Source organism: Rhinolophus ferrumequinum, chromosome 17 (genome assembly GCF_004115265.2).
Source record: "Rhinolophus ferrumequinum isolate MPI-CBG mRhiFer1 chromosome 17, mRhiFer1_v1.p, whole genome shotgun sequence".
NCBI classification, from domain to species: Eukaryota; Metazoa; Chordata; class Mammalia; order Chiroptera; family Rhinolophidae; genus Rhinolophus; species Rhinolophus ferrumequinum.
The window spans coordinates 39,153,708-39,176,375 of NC_046300.1; the positions used below are offsets into that span (position 1 = coordinate 39,153,708).

At 42.9% G+C, this 22,668-nt stretch overlaps 1 protein-coding gene across 1 annotated transcript in view; it reads left to right on the forward strand.

Moving 5' to 3' along the window:
* The window catches only part of CLSTN2 (calsyntenin 2), a 569,251-nt gene that overhangs the window by 443,453 nt on the left and 103,130 nt on the right, over positions 1-22,668 (forward strand). The window contains exon 6 of the mRNA XM_033132678.1: positions 20,738-20,923. Coding sequence (XP_032988569.1) covers positions 20,738-20,923 — 186 coding nt within the window. The remainder of the gene's footprint in view (positions 1-20,737; positions 20,924-22,668) is intronic.

The window sequence follows — 22,668 nt, forward strand, 5'->3', positions numbered from 1 at the left end:
CCTCAGTTCTCTCCTTCACTGAGATTCCACCATTAGCTTACCAACTTTTTGTTCTAAAGGATAATCCCTTAAAATGCAAATGCCTCTTGCAGGGGTCACGATTTAGCCAGGGATCAGCGAAGTATAGCCCCAAGTCAAATATAGTTGATCACCTATTTGTGTATAACTATGAGCTAAAAAATGGTTTCTACAGTTTAAATGGTTGAAAAAAATCAAAAAAAGGATATTTTGTGGCACACAAAAATTATATGAAATTCAAATTTCAGTGCCCAAAATAAAGTTTTATTGGCACACAGCCACACTCCTTGGTTTACATATTATCTCATGTCTGCTTTTACACGACAGCAGTAGAGCTGAATAGTTTTGACCGAGACCAGATGGCTCTCAAAAACTATAAATGTTTCCTATGTAGCCCTTTACGGAGAAAGCTTGCTGACACCTGCATGAAGCTCTCTTATTGTGATTTTAAACAGCAGAATCAAGATAATGAAAGAGAGCTACTGTTCCCCCAGCCTAGCATAACCTAGCACAACCTAGAAAGAATGGGACATCAAAAGGGCATATGTAGACACAGGTGAAACAATATAAAAGTCCAAAGCTGCACAGAAGACAGGAATGGCCCTGGGAGGTAAGCCATTCTAGCCCATTTTACAGATGAGGAAAACTTAGGCTAAAAAGCAATTGAATGACTTGCCCCAAATCTCACAGCTGGTAAGTGGCAGAGATGGAATTCAAATTCATGTCAGTCTGTCCTAGAGGGTACTGAGATGTCAGGAGGAAGAAAAAGGATAGGGCGAGGAGGTTGGGAATTTCCAAAAGGGCACGTAACCGGCTTCAAAAGGACATCTCAGAAAAGTGTCCAGAAGAGATACAACTTCTGTGCCCTTAGGCAACATGTTTAACCTCTCAGCCACCTTATGTATGAAATGGTGATGAGACTTATCTTGAAAGGGTAGCAAAACTTGAATGAAACAACACATATGTAGCATCTTAAAGGTCCTCCAACGTTCATTCTCTCTCCTATCTCTGCCCCACCCCTCCCAACTCACATTTCCTTGATTGAGCCTGGTCTAGTGCACTGTCCCCTTAAGATTACAACTCATTCATCATTAAACCCACGCTTGCAGACTTTCCATCTGCCTGAACCTACAGTTGCCTCTGGTGATCTCAAGGGCCAAAGAAACACAACATGAGCCTGAGACTTAGAAGTTAAACTTCAAACCCAAAGATGCTGGGCCTAAGCGCATCTCCTCATACCAGAGCAGGAAGACTACTTTTTTCCTGGAGGAGAATTGAGCATGGAAATTACCCACAGTGCACCCTGTTCAACAGGATGGAATCTGGCTTTATTTGAGGTTCATCCCCGGGGCTCGGCTCCTTCCCCTCCTGTGCCCTCCACCTCCAGCCTCCTCCTGTCCTCTTGACGCACCTCTTCATTGCTATTCTCTCCTCATCCTGTGTCCCCATTCTCCACCTTCCTCTCTCCTCCCCATTCTTCCTCCGGTTCCTTCCCCCTCCCTTATCCCAGGCATAGCTCTGCACCCCACGCTGGAAAAAACAGTAGCATGTGGGGGTGCAGGAGTCAGGTCCAAAGCAGTGAAGACAGACCTGGGAGGGGAGTGAGAAGGGCTCGAGTCGGCCCTTAGCTCCTTCATGATCCGTCATAGGCTTTGCTGAAGCCACCTCCCTGGCTGAGCCTGGGTTTCCTCACCTGTAAGGAGAATCATAGTCATTGGCCATATTATTTTGTAGGATGGGAAGAGGTTCTATGTGTGGAAGTGCTTTGCAAAATCTAAGTCACCATGCAAATAAGGTTATGATTAAAATTGGTAAAATAGGTGCTGTCGTGCAAATGAACACACACACACACACACACGCACGCACACTGAAATCCATACAGTTGGGTGAGGCTGTGTGGCTTCAGCATCACATCCTTGATTTTGGACCTTAAGACTGGGACCGAAAGGAGACAGTGGCTGGAAAGAGCACAGTGTGGGGACCGGGAACCCAGGCCTGGGTCCCAGCTCAGCTCTTCCCCAGTCTGCAGACTCAGGAAAGCCACGCCTGCCTGGCTCAGCTTCCCCAAGTGTAAGCGGGACAACGAGGCCTTCTTGTGCGGAGCTATGAAAGCCTGCCAGTGGAGTTCCGTGCACAGAACTACAGGTGGGGCTGGGGGGACAGCAGCTCTCTTTCATTATCTTGATTCTGATGTTTAAAATCACAATGGAGCATTTTCCCTGCAAATCACTGGACAAGTCATCTCTGAGGCCTGAATGACACTAACTCCAGCAGTGTGACCAGGGTTTGCTCAGATCTGCCATGCGAGCACCAACGTTCCTGGCCAGGCCTCACGGGGCCTCCTCCGTGAAGAATGACCTGTTTGACATCGCTAACATCATTGGTCGTTAAGGTGCAACACATGGCTCCGTACAGGATGCTGATTTACCTTCTTGGTGGTGTCAGTGTGCTTTAAAGACCTGCTGGATAAAAGCTCCCGTGCTTGGGGAGGCCTGTGATGCCTACAGCTGCCCAATCAGACCGTCTGGGGCCTCTGGAAGCTGGTACCCTCTGAGGACTCATTTCTTTTCTTCTGTAATTAATTTATTTTCCAATTACAGTTGACATACAATATTACATTCATTTCAGATGTACAACATAGTGATTAGACATTAATATACTTTACAAAGTGACCACCCCAATAAGTCTAGTACCCGTCTGACATCATACATAGTTATTACAATATTATTGAGTAGATTCCCTATGCTGTATTTTACATCCCCATGACTATTTTTATAACTGGCAATATGTACTTCTTAATCCCTATCACTTTTCTTACCCATCCCACCAACCCCCCTGGCGACCATCAATGTGTTCTCTCATTGTATCAGTGAGTTTATTTCTGTTTTGTTTGTTCATTTGTTTCTTAGATTCCACATGTAAGTAAAATCATATGGTATTTGTCTTTCTCTGTCTGACTTATTTCACTTAGCATAATATCTAGGTCCATCCATGTTGTTGCAAATGGCAAGGTTTCATTCTTTTTTATGGCTGAGTAACATTCCATTGTATAAATGTACCTCCTCTTCTTTATCCAATTGTCTACCGATGGACACTTAGGTTGCTTCCATTTCTTGGCTATTGTAAATAGTGCTGCAATGAACATAGGGGTGCATATATCTTTTTGAATTAGTATTTTGGATTTCTTCTCATAAATACCCAAAGTGGAATTGCTGGATCATATGGCAGCTCTATTTTTAAGTTTTTGAGGAACCTCCATACTGTTTTCCATAGTGTCGGCACTGATTTGCAATCCCACCAACAGTGCACGAGGGTTCCCTCTTCTCCCCACCCTCACCAACACTTGCTGTTTGTTGATTTATTGATGATGGTTATTCTGACAGATATGAGGTGGTATCCCATTGTGGTTTTTATTTGCTTTTTCCTGTTCATTAGTGATATTGAACATCTTTTCATATGTCTGTTGGCCATCTGTACATCCTCTGGAGAAATACCCGTTCAGATCTTCTGCCCATTTTTTAATAAGATTGTTTCATTTTTTGTTGTTAAGTTGTATGAGTTCCTTATATTTTTTGGATATTAATGCCTTACAGATGTATCATGGGCAAGTATCTTCTCCCAATCAATAGATTGTCTTTTCATTTTGTTGATGGTTTCCTTTGCTGTGCAAAACCTTTTTAGTTTGATGTAGTCCTATTTGTTTACTTTTTCTTTCATTTCCCTTACACAGGGAGACATATTGCTAAAAAAAAAAAAAATACATTGCTAAGAGCAATGTCAAAGAGTTTACTGCCTATGTTTTTGTCTATGAATTTTATGGTTTCAGTTCTTATATTTAAGCATTTAATCCAATTTGAGTTTATTTTTGTATATGATGTAAGAAAGTGGTCCAATTTCATTTTTTTTTTGCATGCATGCATCTGTCCAGTGTCCCCCCAACAGCATTTACTGTAGAGACTGTCTTTTCCTCCTTGTATATTCTTACCTCCTTTGTCATAGATTAATTGACCATATAGGCATGGGTTTATTTCTAGGCTCACTATTCTGTTCCATTGATCTGTGAGTCTGTTTTTATGCCAGTACCATGCTGTTTTCCTTACTATAGCCTTGTAGTATCGTTTGATATCAGGTAGTGTGATGCCTCCAACTTTGTTCTTCTTTCACAAGATTGTTTTGGCGATTCAGGATTTTATGTGGTTCCATATAAATTTTAGGACTAGTTGTTCTATTGCTGTGAAAAAAATGACATTGGTATTTTGATATAGATTGCATTGAATCTATAGATTGCTTTGGGTAGTTTGGACATTTTAATGACATTAATTTTTCCTATCCATGAGCATGGTATAACTTTCCATTTATTTGTGTCTTCTTCAATGGCTTATAGTTTTCCAAGTATTTTACCTCCTTGGTTAAATTTATTCCTAGGTATTTTGTTCTTTCTGATGCAATTGTAAATAGGATTAATTTCTCTTTCTGATAGTTCTTTTTCTGATAGTTCAATATTGGTGTAAAAAAAACGCAATTGATTTCTGAATATTAATTTTGTATCTGCTTCTTTACTGAATTCATTTCTTAGTTCTAATAGATTTTAATGGAATCTTTAAGGTTCTCTATATATAGTATCATGCCATCTGCAAATAATGACAGTTTTACTTCTTCCTTTCTAATTTGGATGCCTTTTATTTCTTTTTCTAGTCTGTGGCTAGGACTTCCAATATTATGTTGAATAAAAGTGGTGAAAGTATACATCCTTGTCTCGTTCCTGATCTTAAAGAAAAAGCTTTCAGCTTTTCCCTATTGAGTGTGATGTCAGCTGTGGGTTTGTCATATATGGCCTTTATTATGTGGAAGTGTGTTCCCTCTGTCCCCACTTTGCTGAGAGTTTTTATCATGAGTGGATATTGGATTTTGTCAAATACTTTTTCTGCATCTATTGATATGATCTTTGTCTATCATTTTGTTTATGTGGTATAAATGTTAATTGATTTGTGGGTATCAAACCAACCTTGCATCCCAGGAATAAATCCCACTTGATGATGGTATATGATCTTTTTAATGTATTGCTGAATATGGTTTGCTAATATTTTGTTCATAATTTTTACATCTGTATTCATCAGGGATATTGGCCTATAATTTTCTTTCTTTGTAGTGTCTTTGTCTGGTTTTGGTATCAGGGTAATTCTGGCCTCATAAAATGAGTTTGGAAGCTCTCCCTCAAGAAGACTCATTTCTGATAATCTGGTTGGTGCAGGTCAGTATTTAGAGTAAAAATGACCTCATTTTCAGTCACAGTTTAAGACAAGTGGGTTGTTTGGTTTTATTAATGTGGCATTTGCTGGAAGCTAGAAGCCCCTCTGTGTCCCCCAATGCCAATGTCTGCATCTGGCTTTAGACTCTGCATCCCTGGGTGATGGCAGCCATCTGCACACAGGCCAACCTGAGCAGCTGAGGAGCAGGGGCCCATCCACCTGCTGGGAGGTTTAGTTAATGACAGCTTCACATTGGCTGAATCTTTCACCTTTCATCAGCTTCCTCTAGGCTCCAGGCGCAGAAGCAGATATTAACAGTATCTCTCTCCTCCCGACCTCCAAGGCTTGCTTTTCTGGCTGTCAGCCTCTGTGGATTTATAATATCCCTCATTACCAAATGCAAGATAGTGTTCCATATCTAGTATGTGGGTGGGACTTACACATGCCGACAGGAGCCACTTGGTAAAGGGAAGCAGCAGATTGTCCATCTGTGCAAGTGGGCAGCACCAGGCAAGGGAGAAGGACATTTTTCAGGTAATGTTTACATGTTCCATGTTCTATTAGAGAACTTGAGGTCACAAGTGGCAAATAGGCCACCAGGACTTTTTAATGTAAACATTTGTTAAATTATAAAGTGTTTTATGCTCATTTGAAAATGATTTTTTAAGTATAATAATCACAATAAAAATTCCCCATAATCCAATTAATGCAGTATTATCAATATTATGTTATGCTTTTCTTCCTTCACACATAACCATTTCAATTTTTCCTCTTAATTTTGTGCCATATATATATATAGTCCCACATCATAAAATCTCCCCACCCCCTCAGCAGCTGCATCACACTCCCTCGTAGAAGGTCAAATGTGCTTGACCATGTCCTTGCAGGCAGTGCAGGGTGATGGTCAGGTATTAACTTGATTCCATTTTTCTTTTTTATGCATTGGTGAATATCTTTGTGTGAAACTCTTTGCCTGCATTTTGGATTACTTTCCCAGGAGTGTATTACGTGGTGCAAAGTATATGGGCATTTTGAGGCCCAAAAACCATTTTCCCAGTCACCTTTCTAATCGTATGTGACGGCTTACGCTGCCCCCATCAATGTAGGGGACATCTCTCCCCACCCTCACGCACATGGACTCTCGGGTTTCCAGTGCAGTTGACAGAGTCTGCGGATTTGTACCACATTTCCTGCAGAGATGATAATGTGTCTCCCACTGTAGAATGTCATTCAGTGAAATGCAGCAATCTAATATCACCTGGAGTCATAGTCCTTTTATTTCTTTATTTTTTTTAAAAAAAGGCAAATTTTGCAATCAATGTACAACTGATCTGTATGTATATTAAAGAGATTTACATTACTGGGGTATGAAAAGTACACACAAGCCATCTTTACAAAGAGACTGAAAATGTGTGCATGAAAATCTATACTCTGGCATTGTAAAAAGGTTTTCAAAGCCATAAAGGTAAAGATTCTTGAAGAATAGCTACTCCATCTTGCACTAATCATACATTTGTCCCAAGATAAGAAAATTGCCTGGAAAATGCTCATATTTATTGGACTTAAGAGAGAAGAGTTTCTATAAATCCAAGAGAAAGTACCCTGGTTGGTTGAGTTAATGATTTCCCCCCTGGGAGAATTATCTTTCAGAAGGACTGCACTTAAATTGCCTGATTTCTGTACCTCTCCAGCATCAATTCTGCCAGATGTGTTTCTGTTTGGGAGCTGAGAAGCATGAAAGATGAAGATCTCTGGGGATGAAAGTATTGGGGAGAAAGCAGCAGCCAAGCTCTGGGTGGGCGTCCTGGTTTCTGAACACCCTAGTGTTAAACTTCAGTGGCAGCATTAGCTGGTGCCCCAACTGCCTGCAAGACAGTTGGAAGCTAGGGTGAAAGGGGAGGTCAGGGGCTGCAAAGAAATGATGTCTGACACTAGAGGCTTGCTGGGGAGCTCAGGTGCTCATACTGGCATCAGAGCACCCTGAAAAAGAGAAATAATCCCTTACAACACGTAGACAGCCAGGATTGGGGTGCAGTGTCCAGGTGTGGGGACAGAGCAGGACTTGTCCAAAGGCTGTAGGGGGATCCAAGGCCCTGGAGAAGCAGCCTGCAGAGCAAACCTGGCCTGGCAGAATGGCACCAATGTCTTCAATTTAGAGGGCCTAGACTGAGCAGGAGATGTCACAAGAAATGCAACAAGAAGAAAGTTCAGCTAGAGCATGAGTGCCAGGGGAACTCCCTGAGCCTCAAAACCTGGATACAGGCATCTTTCATGAAGCACGCTTGTCATTCATTCCCCAGACGTTTAGTGAGAACCTACTATGTTCCAGAAACTGCACCAGGCACTGGAAACTTCAAACGGAATAAAATAGACACAGTCCCTGCTCTTGTGGAACTTCTGATGGGGGCGGGAAGGGGGGAGGATGGGTTGAGAGTTGTAGACAAACAGACAAATGCAGAAATAAATGAATTGTTAGAAACCAGTTGATGCTTTGAGAAGGTGGGAGGCAGTAAGTGACCCAGATAGACTCAAGGTCGGCACTCTATTTTATTTATATGATTAACTGAAAATCGTCAATGTGTGTGAGGCACAGAGCACAGCCAGGTAGAAATAAAGCTGAAGACAGGGTCCTGCAGGCAGTTTCCCTATCCGTCTCATTACTTGAAACCCCAGAGTTTTATGGTGGTCAGGTCAGGACAGGCAGCTGTGCACCTTTCTCTCTTCCATGATCTCTGAAGGGGTCTTTTCCTCCAGCTCAAGGAAGAGCAGCTGCACGAGGAATTTGGAGTGACTGAGCCCACCTCATAGAACGAGACACAGACAGTTTGCTGCATATTAAATAAGCACAAATACTTTGTACAGTCGTCTTAAGTGCTGCCCATATAAGCTTCCCAAACTGCCTCCTTCAGGAAATGGTGAGAACTGGGGGCCGTCTTGATTCAGATCCCGTCTGTTATGATCTTGACCTCCCTGAACAGGAAAAGCGGGGAATGAGCACCGTGCAAAGGACAGCCTTGAGGCCTAACCCCTACTAGGGACAGCAGTGTGTTTGCCCCCCTCCTTCTCTTTTGTAGTTAATTAGATATCTCTTTTTAGTTGGAATTAAAAGATAATGAAATGCTCTTGTGAAAGTGAAATACAGTTACTGGAAAGAGGTCAGTAATAAAGGAAGAGAAGATTCCTTACAATTGTAAATTGAGTTCAGAGAGTTTGTACTTTGTTTTTTTAAATTGCGCCTGTAATTGCTTTTAATTGGGGAAGAGAAAACCACATCATTTAACACTCAAAAATGTATGTGCCTATTATGTGTTGAGCCCAGGGATAAGTGGTTTGCATTTATTATCTCACATAAACCCTATCAGCAACTCTGAAATAGGTGATAATATCACCAATGTTTGCACGAGTAAACTCAGATAGAGAAGGAAATGACTGGCCCACCGTATTTGTACATGGTACCAAGTGGCAGAAGTGAGAAGTAAGGAGTCACACCTGGGTCTGACTCCAAAGCCTGAGTTCCTCCCTGTGGTGTAATTAATTAATATCCCCATTCTACAGATGAAGAAACTGAGGTTCAGAAAGGGTCTAGAACATGCGCAAGATTACTCAGCCGGAAAGGCAGGATCAGCTATTTGTGGGTCCCAATGCAAAATGAAAATGGAGGGCCCTTTATTTTATTTTCTTAGATCTCAAATTTACTTTTTGGCATTTTTTTTACAGTTGACATTCAATATTATTTTATATTAGTTTCAGGTGTACAGCATACTGGTTAGATATTTATATGTCTAGTCTAGTACCCACCTGGCACTATACCTACTTGTTGTAACATGATTGACTATATTCTCTATGCTATAATTTATATCCCCGTGACTATTTTGTAACTACCAATTTGTACTTCTTAATCCCTTCACCTTTATTACCCAGCTCCCCAACCCAACTCCCCTCGGGCAACTATCAATTTGTTCTCTGTATCTATGAATCTCTTTCTATTTTGTTTGTTCATTTATTTTGTTCTGTAGATTCCACATATAAATGAGACCATGTGGTATTTGTCTTTCCCAGTCTGACTTATTTCACTTAATGTAATATGCTTTAGTAGGGCCATCCATGTTGTCACAAATGGTAAGGTTTCATTCCTTTTTATGGCCGAGTAATATTCCACTGTATACGTGTACCACCTCTTCTTTATCCAATCGTCTCTTCATGGGCCCTTGGGTTGCTTCCATTATTGTAAATAGTGCTGTAATGAACGTAGGGGTGCATATATCTTTTTGAATTAGTGTTTCGGATTTCTTCGCATAAATATTCAGAAGTGGAATTGCTGTGTCATAAAGTAGTTCTGTTTTTAATTTTTTAAGGAAACTCCAAAGTGTTTTCCCTGTGGCTGCACCAATTTGCAATCCCACCAACAGTGCACAAGGGTTCCCTTTTCTCCATATCCTGGCCAACATTTGCTTGTTGATTTATTGATGATGGTTATTCGGACAGGTGTGAGATGATATCTCCTTGTGGTTTTAATTTACATTTCTCTGATGATTACAGACGTTAAGCATCTTTTCACGTCTATTGGCCATCTATATGTCTTCTTTGGAGAAATGTTTATTCAGGTCCTCTGCCCATTTTTTAATTAGATTGTTTGATTTTTTGGTGTTGAGCTGTATGAGTTCTTTAAAATTTTGGATATTAACCCCTTATCAGATGTATCATTGGTGAATATCATCTCCCATTCAGTAGGTTGTCTTTTCATTTTGTTGATGGTTTGTTTGCTGTGCAAAAACTTTTTAGTTTGATGTAGTCCCATTTGTTAATTTTTTTCTTTTGTTTCCCTTGCCCGAAGAGATAGATCAGAAAAAAATATCAGTAAGAGCAATATCAGAGAATTTACTACCTATAATTTCTTCTAGGGGTTTTATGGTTTTGGGTCTTACATTTAAGTCTTTATCCAGTTTGATTTTATTCTTGTATGGTATAAGAAGGTGGTCTAGTTTCTTTCTTTCTTCCTTCCTTCCTTTCTTTCTTTCTCTCTCTCTCTCTCTCTCTCTCCCCCTCTCTCTCTCTCTCTCTCTCTCTCTCTCTCTCTCTTTCTTTCTTCCTTTCTTTTTTTTTTGCATGTATCTGTATAGTTTTCCCAATACCATTTATTGACTAGACTGTCTTTACCCTGCTATACATTCTTGCCTCTTTTGTCATAGATTAAATGACTGTATAGGCATGGGTTTATTTCTGCACTCTCTATTCTGTTCCATTAATCTATGTGTCTGTTTTTATGCCAGTACCATGATGTTTTCATTATTATAGACTTGCAGTATAATTTGATATCAGGTAGCATGATACCTCCAATTTTGTTCTTCTGTCTCAAGGGCCTTTCGTGGTCCCATATAAATTTTAAAATTATTTGTTCTAGTGCTGTGAAAAATGACATTGGTATTTTGATAGGGATTGCATTAAATCTATAGATTGCTTTGGATAGTATGGACATTTTAATGATGTTAATTTTTCCTATCCATGAGTATGAAAGAGCCTTCAATTTATTTGTATCTTCTTCCATTTCTTTCTTCGGTGTCTTACACGTTTCTGAGTACAGGTCTTTTACTTAGTTAAATTTATTTTTAGGTTTATTTTATGCAATTGTAAATGGGATTGTTTTCTTAATTTCTCTTTCTCATAGTTTATTATTGGTGTATAAAAATGTACCAAATTTCTGAACATTAATTTTGCTACTTTTCTGAATTCATTTCTTAGTTCTAATAGTTTTCGGTAGGAATCTTTGGGTTTCTCTATATATATAGTATCATGCCATCTGTAAATAATGACAGTTTTACTTCTTCCTTTCTAATTTGGATGCCTTTTATTTCTTTTTCTAGTCTGATTGTTGTGGCTGGGACTTCCAACACTATGTTGAATAAAAGTGGTGAAAGTAGGCATCCTTGTCTTGTTCTGGTTATAAAGAAAAAGCTTTCAGCTTTTCCCTATTGAGTGTGATGTGGGTGGTGGGTTTGTCATATATGGCCTTGATTATGTGGACATATGTTCCCTCTGTCCCCACTTTGCTGAGAGTTTTTGTTTTTTTATCATAAATTGATGCTGGATTTTGTCAGATACATTTTCTGCATATATTGATATGATCATATCTTTCATTTTGTTTATGTGATGAATCACATTACTTGATTTGTGAATATCGAACCAATCTTGCATTCCAGAAATATATCCCTCTTGATCCTGGTGTATGATCTTTTTAATGTATTGCTGAATTCAGTTTGCTAATATTTTGTTGATGATTTTTGCATCTATGTTCATCAGGGATACTGGTCTATAATTTTCTTTTTTTGTAGTGTTTTTCTGGGTTTGGAAACAGGTTAATGGTTGTCTCATAAAATGATCTTGGGAGCTTTCCCTCTTGTTGAATTTTTTAAAATAGCTTGAGAATGATAGGTGTTAATTCTTTTTTTAATGTTTGGTAAAATGCATTAGAGCATTTAATCCATTTACATTTAAAGTGATTGTTGATAGGTATGTAGTTATTGCCATTTTATTATTCATCTTTATATTCCCCCAGCCCCGTTCTTCTTTTAAATAAGTCTCTTTAACATTTCTTGTAATATTGATTTGGTGGTTATGAACTCCTTTACCTTTTTCTTGTCTGGGAAGATCTTTATCTGTCCTTCGACTCTAAATGATAGTTTTGCTGGGTAGAGTGATCTTGGTTGTAGGTCCTTGCTTTTTTTATCACTTTGAATATTTCATGCCAATCCCTTCTTGCCTGCAAAGTTTCTGTTAGGAAATCAGTTGACAGTTTTATGGGATCTTCCTTATAAGTAACTACTTGCCTTTCTCTTGCTGCTCTTAGGATTCTCTCTTTGTTTTAACCTTTGCAATTTTAATTATGATGTGTCTTGTGTGGACCTGTTTGGGTTCATCCTGTTTGGGACTCTGCACTTCCTGGGCTTGTAGGTCTATTTCCTTCACCAGGTTAGGGAAGTTTTTAGTCATTATTTCTTCAAATAGGTTCTTGATCCCTTGCTCTCTCTTCTCTTTCTGGTACCCTTATGATGCAAACATTGTTATGTTTGATATTGTCCCAGAAGTCTCTTAAACTATCCTCATTTTTAAAAATTCTTCCTTCTTTTTTATGTTCCTATTGTGTGTTTCCTGCTATCTTGTCTTCCAAATCACTGATTCAATCCTCTGCTTTTTTTTTCCCCCCCTGGAGTTTTCTCGTTTTTCTTTCATTTGGGACGTATTTCTCTGTTGCCTCATTTTGGTTGCCTCTCTGTGTTTATTTCTGTATTAGGTAGATTTATTACATCACCCAACCTTGGACAAGTGGCCTTATATAGTAGGTGCCCTGTGGGGCCCAGAAGCACAGTCTCCCTGGTAACCTGTGCTGGGTGTGCCCAGAGTGTCCCGTACGTGGGTGTTGTGTGCCCTTCTGTTATAGTTGAGCCTGGATTGCTATTGGCACATCAGTGGGTGGGATTGACCCTCAGGCTGACTGACTGTTGGGTTTGTCTGCATTCACAGCTTACCATGGGTGGGGGGCTTACCCCATGATCCGAGATTTGCCCCAGTGTGCTCTGGTGCCTGTTGAGACCTGGAAGGCCCCTTGTTTAAAATGATTAAGAATTTCAAAGCAGTGACTGCAGAACATTAGGCCAGCCAGGGCCCCATCTGAGCATGACAGGAGTCTTGGAGCCAGGATTGGGTGCCCAGCCTCTTTGAATCTTTACCACCTCCTACCTCCTTCCAGCTGAAAGTCTCACTTCCCAGTTATAGACCCAAGACAGCAGTTGAGGAAATGAATGCAGAAAAGTAAGGGATCTTTTTTGAGGTTTGGCTTTGGAGTCAGGTAGGCCGGGCACATGTCCTAGCTCTTCCACATATATCATCTCACTTTCTCTTTGAAACATTCCTATGAGGTGTAGTTATAATGTTTCCCCATTTTATAGATGAGGAAACTGACGTGCAGAGAGTTTCTTGCCTAATGTACAGTAGCTGGTAAGCAGAGGAGGCAGGGTATGAACCCAGGCGTCTGACTCCTCATTCCTAATCTCTGGACTCTGCTGTCTAAGTGTCACCATGGCCTTACCCAAAGTCAGGCATGGATACTGAGAATTCATCCCTATGAGCCATGTGGGAAGAAGAAAGAGAAGGCAAATCTCAGAAACTGACTTCTGTAACTCCCTGTAACAAAGGCCTTAGAAGAGTCTTTGTTACCTACAACACAAAAAACCCACTCGTTAGCCCAACACTCAATGGTCTTGTAATCTGACCCTAAAGTTCCTTTCTGGCCCATCTCCCACCAGACCCCCTTGAGACCTGCCCACAGTTTCATATACGTCTACACTTTCTGAGTCGTGCCAGGCTGCTGAGTTGTAGGATCAAAGCAGAGATACTATCCACATCATTTTTCAGCTGAATGGCACCCTTAGCATTGTATAGTCCCAAGGCCATGGTGGAGACATCGTGGCGTTCTCTTCTGCCCTCCAGTAGTTCCCCCACTGCAGTACTGTATTAACCATGTCTCTTATTGTCCATGTTTCTGATGCTTTGCCACCTGGGACCCTGCTGACCTGGAGAGACTGCCCGTCTCAAAGTTAGCCAATTCCTAGAGATAGGAATCAACTTGCCCACTTGGTTTTCAAAAGCACACCTACCAATCCAGGGCCCACGCCGCAACCATCTCCTTTACTGAGCTCTCACACTCTGGGTCACCATCCACCTGCCGTCATCATCCCAGGGCCATGCACCAGACACCTAGAGGCAGACAACCCCGATAACTCAGAGGCTGCGGAAATTATCCAGACTACCCAACCCTAAGCCTGCTTACCCTGCCTCCTCTGTTCCTTCCCATGCAAACCACAGTAAAGGCTCTTTCCCTCAGTCTCCCCCTCTCCCTCTGCCTCTTTACTGACCCCGGTGCTTCTCCATTGGCCCTCTGTGGGGTAGCATGTCCCCTCTCCTTAGGATCTGTGAGTAAAACAATCTTTTCGATGGCAATAATATCCTGATCAGTTGGCCTTACCATACTTAAATAATAATAAAACCAATATTAAAACAAATACCTAGGTTACTTCCTCCAGGAAGCCTCCTTTGATTGCCCTAGTCAGTATTATTTGCTTCTTCCCCTCTGTTCCCTGGGAACTGCTCTTTGTTCCTCTGTCTTGCTATATGGCTGCTGCTGACTGTGAGTTCTGTCAAGGTAGGGATCGCGAGTCACACTTCTCTGCCTCCCATGCCTAGGGCTCTATCTGGCACATAATAGGTGCACAGTCAACACATGGCATCTGGAATAATGATAAGAATGATAATAATAATAGTAACAATAGCTCTGTTCCTGGTGCTTTGCATACTTTTTCTCCAAATCCTAAAGCAATAGGCCAGGCAGATTTGTATTATTCTCATTCTACAAATGAAAACGTGAGGCTCAGAGAGGTTCGGTGATTTACCCAAGGCCACACAGCCAAAGAGCTGCAGAACCAGGGTTCAAACCTGAGTCTGTCTAGCTGCAGAGTAAACGCTCTTGAATTTAATTAAATTGTATTTAATTACCCATTGTGTAACCGTGTCAAAGATGACCCTCTACGTGGATTGATCAAGAGGTAGCTACTAGGAGTGTTCTGATGTTCTGAAAATGAATACCAGGCCTAAGCCAGCTGCCAAGTGACCTTTCCAAAGCACAATCTGGATATTTCATGCCCTGTCTGTGGTTCTTTACTGGCCCTAAGGTGAAATCCAAACCTCGTAGCCACCATTCATCATCTGACCTCTGCTTACCTCTCCAGCCCATCTCTAGTACCTAACCCACCCCCAATTCAGAAGCAGTGGGCGGCCAGTGGAGATAAAAAGCGCTCACTGCTAAGCAAAGGTACCTCCCTAGCTTCTCCCAGCAGGAAAGGAAGTTCCTTGGTGCCCAAGTCAAAGTTGCCCATCTCTCAGAGAAATTCAGGAAAGATGACAGATGGCTGATGCCTGCAGAGATTGGTTAGAATATCATGCGGTCTGAACAATCCCTGTTCAGGGAGGCCCCCTTCCTATCCCTCCCATTCCCCAGCATCCCCACATGCAGCCATTCACCTTGCATGAATCCAACAATTTCCTCACAATCCTAATGCTTCTTCAGCTGCTGAAACCTGAGATCAGGAAGAGATGGAGGCCCCTGACATGCACAGTGAAGGAAACAAAAGTGTTTTGACACTCCTGTGTCTTTTTCCCTTTCATGCAGAATTGGAACAGTGGACCTGAATGTTTTGGATTACAAGAGCCCCGAAAGCCTGTGCTTTCCAGAAGTCTCAGATTAGCGTTTTTCTACCTCCAGGCATCTAACACGAGAATTCTAAGTGGTTAATATTCTCCTGATAAGAAAACATATGTTTCACAAATTCTGCAGGAGTTATAATAAAGTCATCGTGTTTCTAAAGCCTTAATCCACGGAGAAAGATTTTAATTTGAAGGCATTCCAATGTCAGCTTTTTCAGGAATACTTGCAGTGTAATTGAGCCTGGTTGTTAAAATAACAGGTGGTCTGCTTCCTTTGTCTTCACTGAAGAAAAAAATTGAACCACAATCCATAAACTAGTCTGTAGGCCCTTTATAAACTGAAAAGGTTTTGTTTCCAAGCAGGAGAGCTCAGAGAAGTTTGGGGAGCTTGTGAACCAAGGAGCGGATGTCCCTAACATGAAGCTCTAACAGGAAGATATCTGTGTTGGGCCCTTAGCCTTAAAAGTTCACACACCAAGCCCATAAGGGGGTGCAATTATCTCAAATCTACAGGTGAGGCATTGGAGGCCCAGAGATGAGAACTGCTTTGCGAAGGTCACGTGACCAGCATTTGAGGGAGTTGAAATTCAAGGCCAGATCTCTCCACTCTTCGGTGTCAAAGCAGCCCCTTGGCCCCCACAAACTGCCCTCAAGGTCAGGCAGAGATGACACTGACAACACTCCTTGATCCTTTGCCAGCATCAGAGATGATCACCTTTTCCTTTTTTACATCAGTATTAATTGAATGTTCAAAAATGAACCTGTAAAAACTATCATTGTTCTCAGGTCTAGCAAATCCTCAGAATGATGGAGGAGCTATTTTAAAAGAGCTGTGTGGCGTTGGGCAAGTCACACCCACTCTCAGCCGTGGTTTTGTCATCTGTGCAATTAAGGTAATAACATCTACTCACTGGATTGCTGAGAGGATTCAATGAAAAACGAGATGTAAAAGCACTTAGCACCTTATAGGTGCTTAATAATTGTAGGTCCTCTTATTTCCTGCAATAAATATTATTGAATAAATGGTATTTTAATCATAATGTACCTACTGAACACCTCCCTTGTGTTTGATGCTGAAGCGACTCTATATTCAATCCCCTCAAACTCTGGGTGGTAAGTACTATGTTTACATAAGGGGAAACTGAGGCTCAAGCAGGGTAAGTGATTTGCCCCAAGTTTTACAGGAAGTGGGAGGGCTGGGATTTGAATCCCGGCACACTGACTTTAGAGGTCATACTTTTAAGCATCGTGCTGTCCTACCCTCCAGGAAAGGAGGATGAACAGACATTTCCTGCAGCAAAGGCTGAACTTGATGACTTGCTTTTGCTCTCTCAATCCCCATCCCAGCTCTTTTTTGGAAAATGAAAGATGTTTGTGTGAGCTTCCCACTCTCTTAAGGATACTGCACTCCGAAAGCTTTATCGATTTATTTTACTATATGGTTGCAATTTTGCCTGCTTCTCATAAACCCTCAAAAGCAAGCCTCATGAGGTCATGAAAGCAACTGGCAGATGAGATGTTCCTAAAAACTCTTTTTGTGCCTGATTTCTCCCCAGGGAGGTCCTTGCCCGTCTAGCCGCCAGTGGCAAGAGGAATGAAAACTGCTAGGACTGTGCCTCCACTGACTTTCCTTTCATTATTTATTTGCTTCTTTATTTGCACTCCTAAAAAGGGTGTGAGGTGGAATTTCCCATCAAAGGTTAACCACCAAAATATCTAGATGAGAAAAAGTCGTCAGTAGTCCCCACAGAATAAAGGGAATAAACACTGAGGAAGTCTTGGGCTTTTCCAACAGAAGAAACTTCCAGAAGCAGGTGTTGTGAGACATCTCTTACACACTAGCAGAAGTAAGAGAGCCTCGAGAGCTGGTGCTGTAGGGTTCACACCAAGGTCCCCATGCATAAAACCACTTTCTCCATTTTTTAAATCTGTATCTCTAAAGAAAAGGAGGATCCAGAGAGAGGAGCGAGGGAGGGAAGGAAAAGAGACTGCTTCCGTAATGCCATCTCTTGTTATGAGGAAGCAGGTTCCTCCATCATCAATTCTGGACCGCTTTTCTTGCTGAGAACAAAGAGAACCAAACATGAGCTGCTGCAGGCTGAGGGTAGGTGCTACATACAGGCCGTGGGTTCTGTCTGTGGCTTAAGGGCTGCCACGGCAGGCAGCAATCTAGGTTAGGCGTCCGGGGCATCCCAGATGCACCTGGCAAATATTTCCTGTGCTCTCAACTACGTGTGGAAAGATAAAAAGAATAAATGTCACAATCCCTGCCTTTTAAGAGTTCCGTGTTACTGGGGGAGACAGGCCCACAAATGGGTACTTTCAATATGATATCCTGTAGGATTCATTAACACTTTCCACCACTATCTAGCAAGCATCTACTCTAGCAATCACCTAATGCCATAGTCTAACATGTAGGATGTTGTGAGCGCACAGAGGAGGGTTTCTACCCAGACTGGAGAAATCCTTAAAGGTTGCGTGGAGGAGATGACAACACAGAAGGGGATAGAAAGGAAGCTCCACGCAGACGAAAGAGCATGGTCAAACGCATTATGGCATGAAACATTTTGTACCTAGGGCACGATAAGGCTAATTGTATGCGGACCGCTTCTCACAGCATTGTGACTTCCAGGTACACATGCCAAAAAGCCCTCCTGTCTTCTAGTGGTTTGCCCTTAAAGTTGACCTTGGGGCCTCTGGAGCATGGGCTCTAGCAGCTCCTTAGGGAGGTGATGAGCCAGTCCAGACGCTGTTCCTGGGGGCTATGAGGAAAAAGATGTGATTGGGTATATTCTCTTTAATAGTCATTCTCGTCCAGATACCCTCCCATGGCAAGTTCCCTAGAGATGAACCTCACAACCGTGGTGTGCAATCTCTGCTCAAGGTGTGATCTGAGAAAACCCCTCAAATGGCGTCTGGTTATTATGGGGGTTGGGAGCTAAACCCATACTACATGGTTATCTGGAATGGGACAAGGTTGCAGTGCAGGGAGACGTCCTCTGTGAACTGAAATTCTCCCTTCCTCTCCCAGAACAATATCGATCGGGGCCCGACTGTGTTCCATGCACACATTGTCACACGTGGTCCTCACGTCAACTCTGTGACGTCGGTGCTATGGCCCCTATTTTACTGATGAGGTGCCTCAGTTTTGGAGACCTTCATTTACCTGCCCAAGAACTTCCTGACCTGACAGAGTCAAGCTAAGATCAAACATGCTTCTCTGAGACTTCCCCACACATTCATCCTCGACATTCAGGCCTCAGATCAAACAGGAACTCCCTAGATCTAAAGAGACCCTTGTCACCACTTTTTCTTTTCTTTCCTTTCTTTCTTTTTCTTTCTTTTTTTTTTTTTTTTTTTTTAGATTTTATTGGGGAAGGGGAACAGGACTTTATTGGGGAACAGTGTGTACTTCTGGGACTTTCCCAAGTCAAGTTGTTGTCCTTTCAGTCTTAGTTGTGGAGGGCGCAGCTCAGCTCCAGGTCCAGTTGCCATTGTTAGTTGCAGGGGGCGCTGCCCACCATCCCTTGTGGGAGTCGAGGAGTCAAATCGGCAACCTTGTGGTTGAGAGCCCACGCTCCGACCAACTGAGCCATCTGACCACCCGGGAGCTGAGAGGCAGCTCATTGACTTCATTCTACTTGCAAAGTGTGCAGCTTGCTGGCCCATGTGGGAATCGAACCAGCAGCCCTATTGCCCAGAGCTCATGCTTTAACCATCCGAGCCACCCGTCCGCCCCCACTTTTTCTTTCAAAGCACTTAACCTCTGTGACAGGATGGCAAGGGCTCAGTCATCATCTTCCTCTCTCCCCCAGCCCCACAAGGCAGGGATCTCTCCTGACTCCTTCACTGCTGTATCCTTGATGCGCCGAGCAGAGCCTGGTACATGGAAACCCCAAACAAATGAGTGCTTCGTGAATGAAGCCATCTGGCTGGCCGCTAAGCCCAGCCACCTCCACTCTCCTGGTACTGCTCAAGATGGCAGCCAGTGGCCCAGGGGGGGCTTGTGAGGGGCCCCCTGATGGCTGCAGACTGACCCACAAATGCAGGACTCGCTGGGTTTCGTACCTTGAAGGCAGGCAATTCCACAGATTTTCATTTCTACTTCAACAAAAGGATACTATCCAGCAACATTCTATGTGGCGAACATTTGAGATGCATAAATCAATAGTATCCGTAACTCACATTTCTTGATTCAAATCCACTCTCCTACCTACAAGTCGGCCTTAGGGCTGCACAGACCTCTCAGGTGTGGGTCCTTGCAGAGCGTGGGATGCCCACTGTTGTCAGCAAGCACTGTTATTGGTCACTGTGAGCGTCGCCTGCAATCGGCTCTGCCTTTCAATCACTGCTATTGTTACTTTAATCAATTTGTATGTACATGCACTCTTAGTATTTATTTTTGTTAATTGCTCTGTTTTGTGTGGTGCCATTTTGATTGTGATTTTATTCTCCTCCAATACTTTTTCGTCTCCAAATTATTTTTTCCCCTAGAAAGCATGGACAAGGCTATCAGTCCTACTTAAGTGGGTCACAGTCCTGAATGTTTGGGAAAGAATCCTTGTACCCCACCTCATGACCTCATATAATCCCCGAACTGCTGTGCTCTCTTTTGTTTCGTGACAAGACATGTGTGTTCCTAAATATCACCACACTAGGCAGAATGGGGGAAATGGGGCGAGGGGCACAACACTCAGAAACATTATCAATGGCGCATCAAAAAGAGAAAGAAAAACACATCACAGTTTAACACAGGTTAAATGGCTAAGAAATATGTAAGTGCTACAACAAATATGGCACTTGACGTTGAAGAGACCTGGCGTTTACGGAAGTGGGCATAAGAAAGGTTATAGCTTGTTCATCATTGTGGACAGGGGGAAGGAGGCTGTTCGGAGTGGGATGGAAAGTTGTAACCACAGGTGCAGGTGGGCAGCTCCTAACACAAGGTGACCCAAGTGGCTGGTAGATGTTTGAGGTGTGTACGTGTGTGCATTTTGCACATTCCTAAATGACCCACTTCAGCTGGGTGCACTTTCTGCCTTCACCTGGTATTTCTCTGGGAGGCACCCTTGCCTAACCAAATGGGAAGTGCCCGTTATCTTCAAACTGTTCCCTAAGGTATCAATTGTGTTGGAACAAATTTACATGTTCAGAACAAGTGTCATAGCAGAACCGGCTGTATCTGATTCACTTTCATCCTTTCCTTGTTTATTCAGACTGGACCAAGAGGATTGAGTATCAGCCTGGCTCGGGGAGTGTACCCCTGTTTCCTAGCATCCACCTGGAGACGTGTGAGGGGGCCGTGTCCTCCATTCAGATCACCACAGAGCTGCAGACCAATTACATTGGGAAGGGATGTGACCGGGAGACCTACTCAGAGAAGTCCCTTCAGAAATTATGTGGTAGGTATTTTCCTGTTGTTGTTGGGGTTTTTTTTTAATTGCTTTTAAATGATATATATACAGCCTATCTTATTGTGTAACGAAAGAACCAGCGCCTCTCCCCACATTGGTATATGTAACTCCCAGGTAACTATGAAGGTGACTTAGTATGGTTAAAGAGAAAGCACAGCTTTCGGCATCAGGCACACTGATCGTCCCCACCATTGACCAAGTGTGTGGCTGTGGGCAAGTGAAGTGACAAAGCCCCTATGCTTCATCAGTAAAACAGGGATTAATGACAGAATGTATTCGAGAGCACCAACCACAGGGCCTGAAGAAACACAAGTTTCCTTCCATTGTGCTGATTCATTGAGACCCCTGACCAGGTACCAATACGAACGGTAGTGTCAGTCACCTGGGGAGAGGTTTGTCTCCTCCCCACAGGACCAGCTCCATAATTTGTGGGGCCTAGTGCAAATGAAAATGTGGATCTTATTAAGAATTGTAACAACATCGCAAAGCATTAAACCAAGCTGGGGGCCCACGGCAAGCACAGGTGCTGGGTCGCATGCCAGTAAAGCCTGCCTGGCTGCCCACACCAGAGAAGAGGGGCTTGGGTGGGGTGGCGGTAGATGCAGTGAAGGTGTCCGAGTGTGGGGGAGAGGAGGCCTGCTGTCACTGGGCTTTGAGATGGTGCCACAAGGAAGGAGCAGGCCGGAAACGAGGAAACAGGGCTGAGGGAGGGGTGCTGCACAAGGGAACTACGCTTTGTTGAGCACCTCCTCTGTGCAGCCTGCCAAACTCTTCACATGCGTTACTTTGTTTAATTCTCTCATCTTCACTGTGAATTTTCCACCTTGAAAGATGGAAAATTCAAGGCCAGAGAGAAAACATGACTTGTTCGAGGTCACACAAATAGAAAGTGACAGAGCCAGAATTTGAAGGTAGGGCTAGCAGAAGGAAAGTCTCTGTGGCTCAGTATCTGGGATGCCAGGCCAGGCCTTGGAAGCTAGAATGTGAATCTCTGAAGTCAGCCTGTGGAACGAGAGGACGCTCGGTCGCGGTGGGAAGGGCCCCATAGGCTTGGTAAACCAGACTCTCGACGTGTTGATGGGCCTCCATCACCCCCACCACACACATTTTATTTATTTCTTGTTGTCTCCAGGAATATTCAGGAACTCACATTTGACTGCAGCAGTGCTGTGCTGAGCTTAGGGAAGAGCTCACTCTTCCTCTGGGCCTGTATTTAGGGATAACTACGTCTCCACCAAAGGAAAGGGAAATGGGGGAAATGGGACGAGGAGCACAACACTCAAAAACATTATCAGTGATGCGTAAAAAAGAGCAAGAGAAAAACATTATCACAGTTTTACACACAGGTTAAATGGCTAAGAAATATGTAAGTGCTACAACAAATATGCACTTTACCTTGAAGAGTCCTTGAAGAGATCTGAACACACAGTCCAGCCTGCCTCCCTTCCTGGTGACTCCCATCCCCCACAACTGTCTTTGGAGCATTTCCTTCCTCCCCCAACGTTGCCCCCAGTGCACCTTCACTTACACTGCTCTTGCCCAAAGAACCATGTGAACATCTTAGACCTGAATGTAAAATAAACCCTGCTTGGGTATCACCATGTCCCATTTACCATGCCACCAGGCCAGCGAGGAAGGCCTGTGGGAATGCAGGCTTCTCCTCCAGAATGATGGAGCGGATCCGGGAAAACACCGCAACATCAATATTCCAAACAGCTCTTGCAGAAAATGGA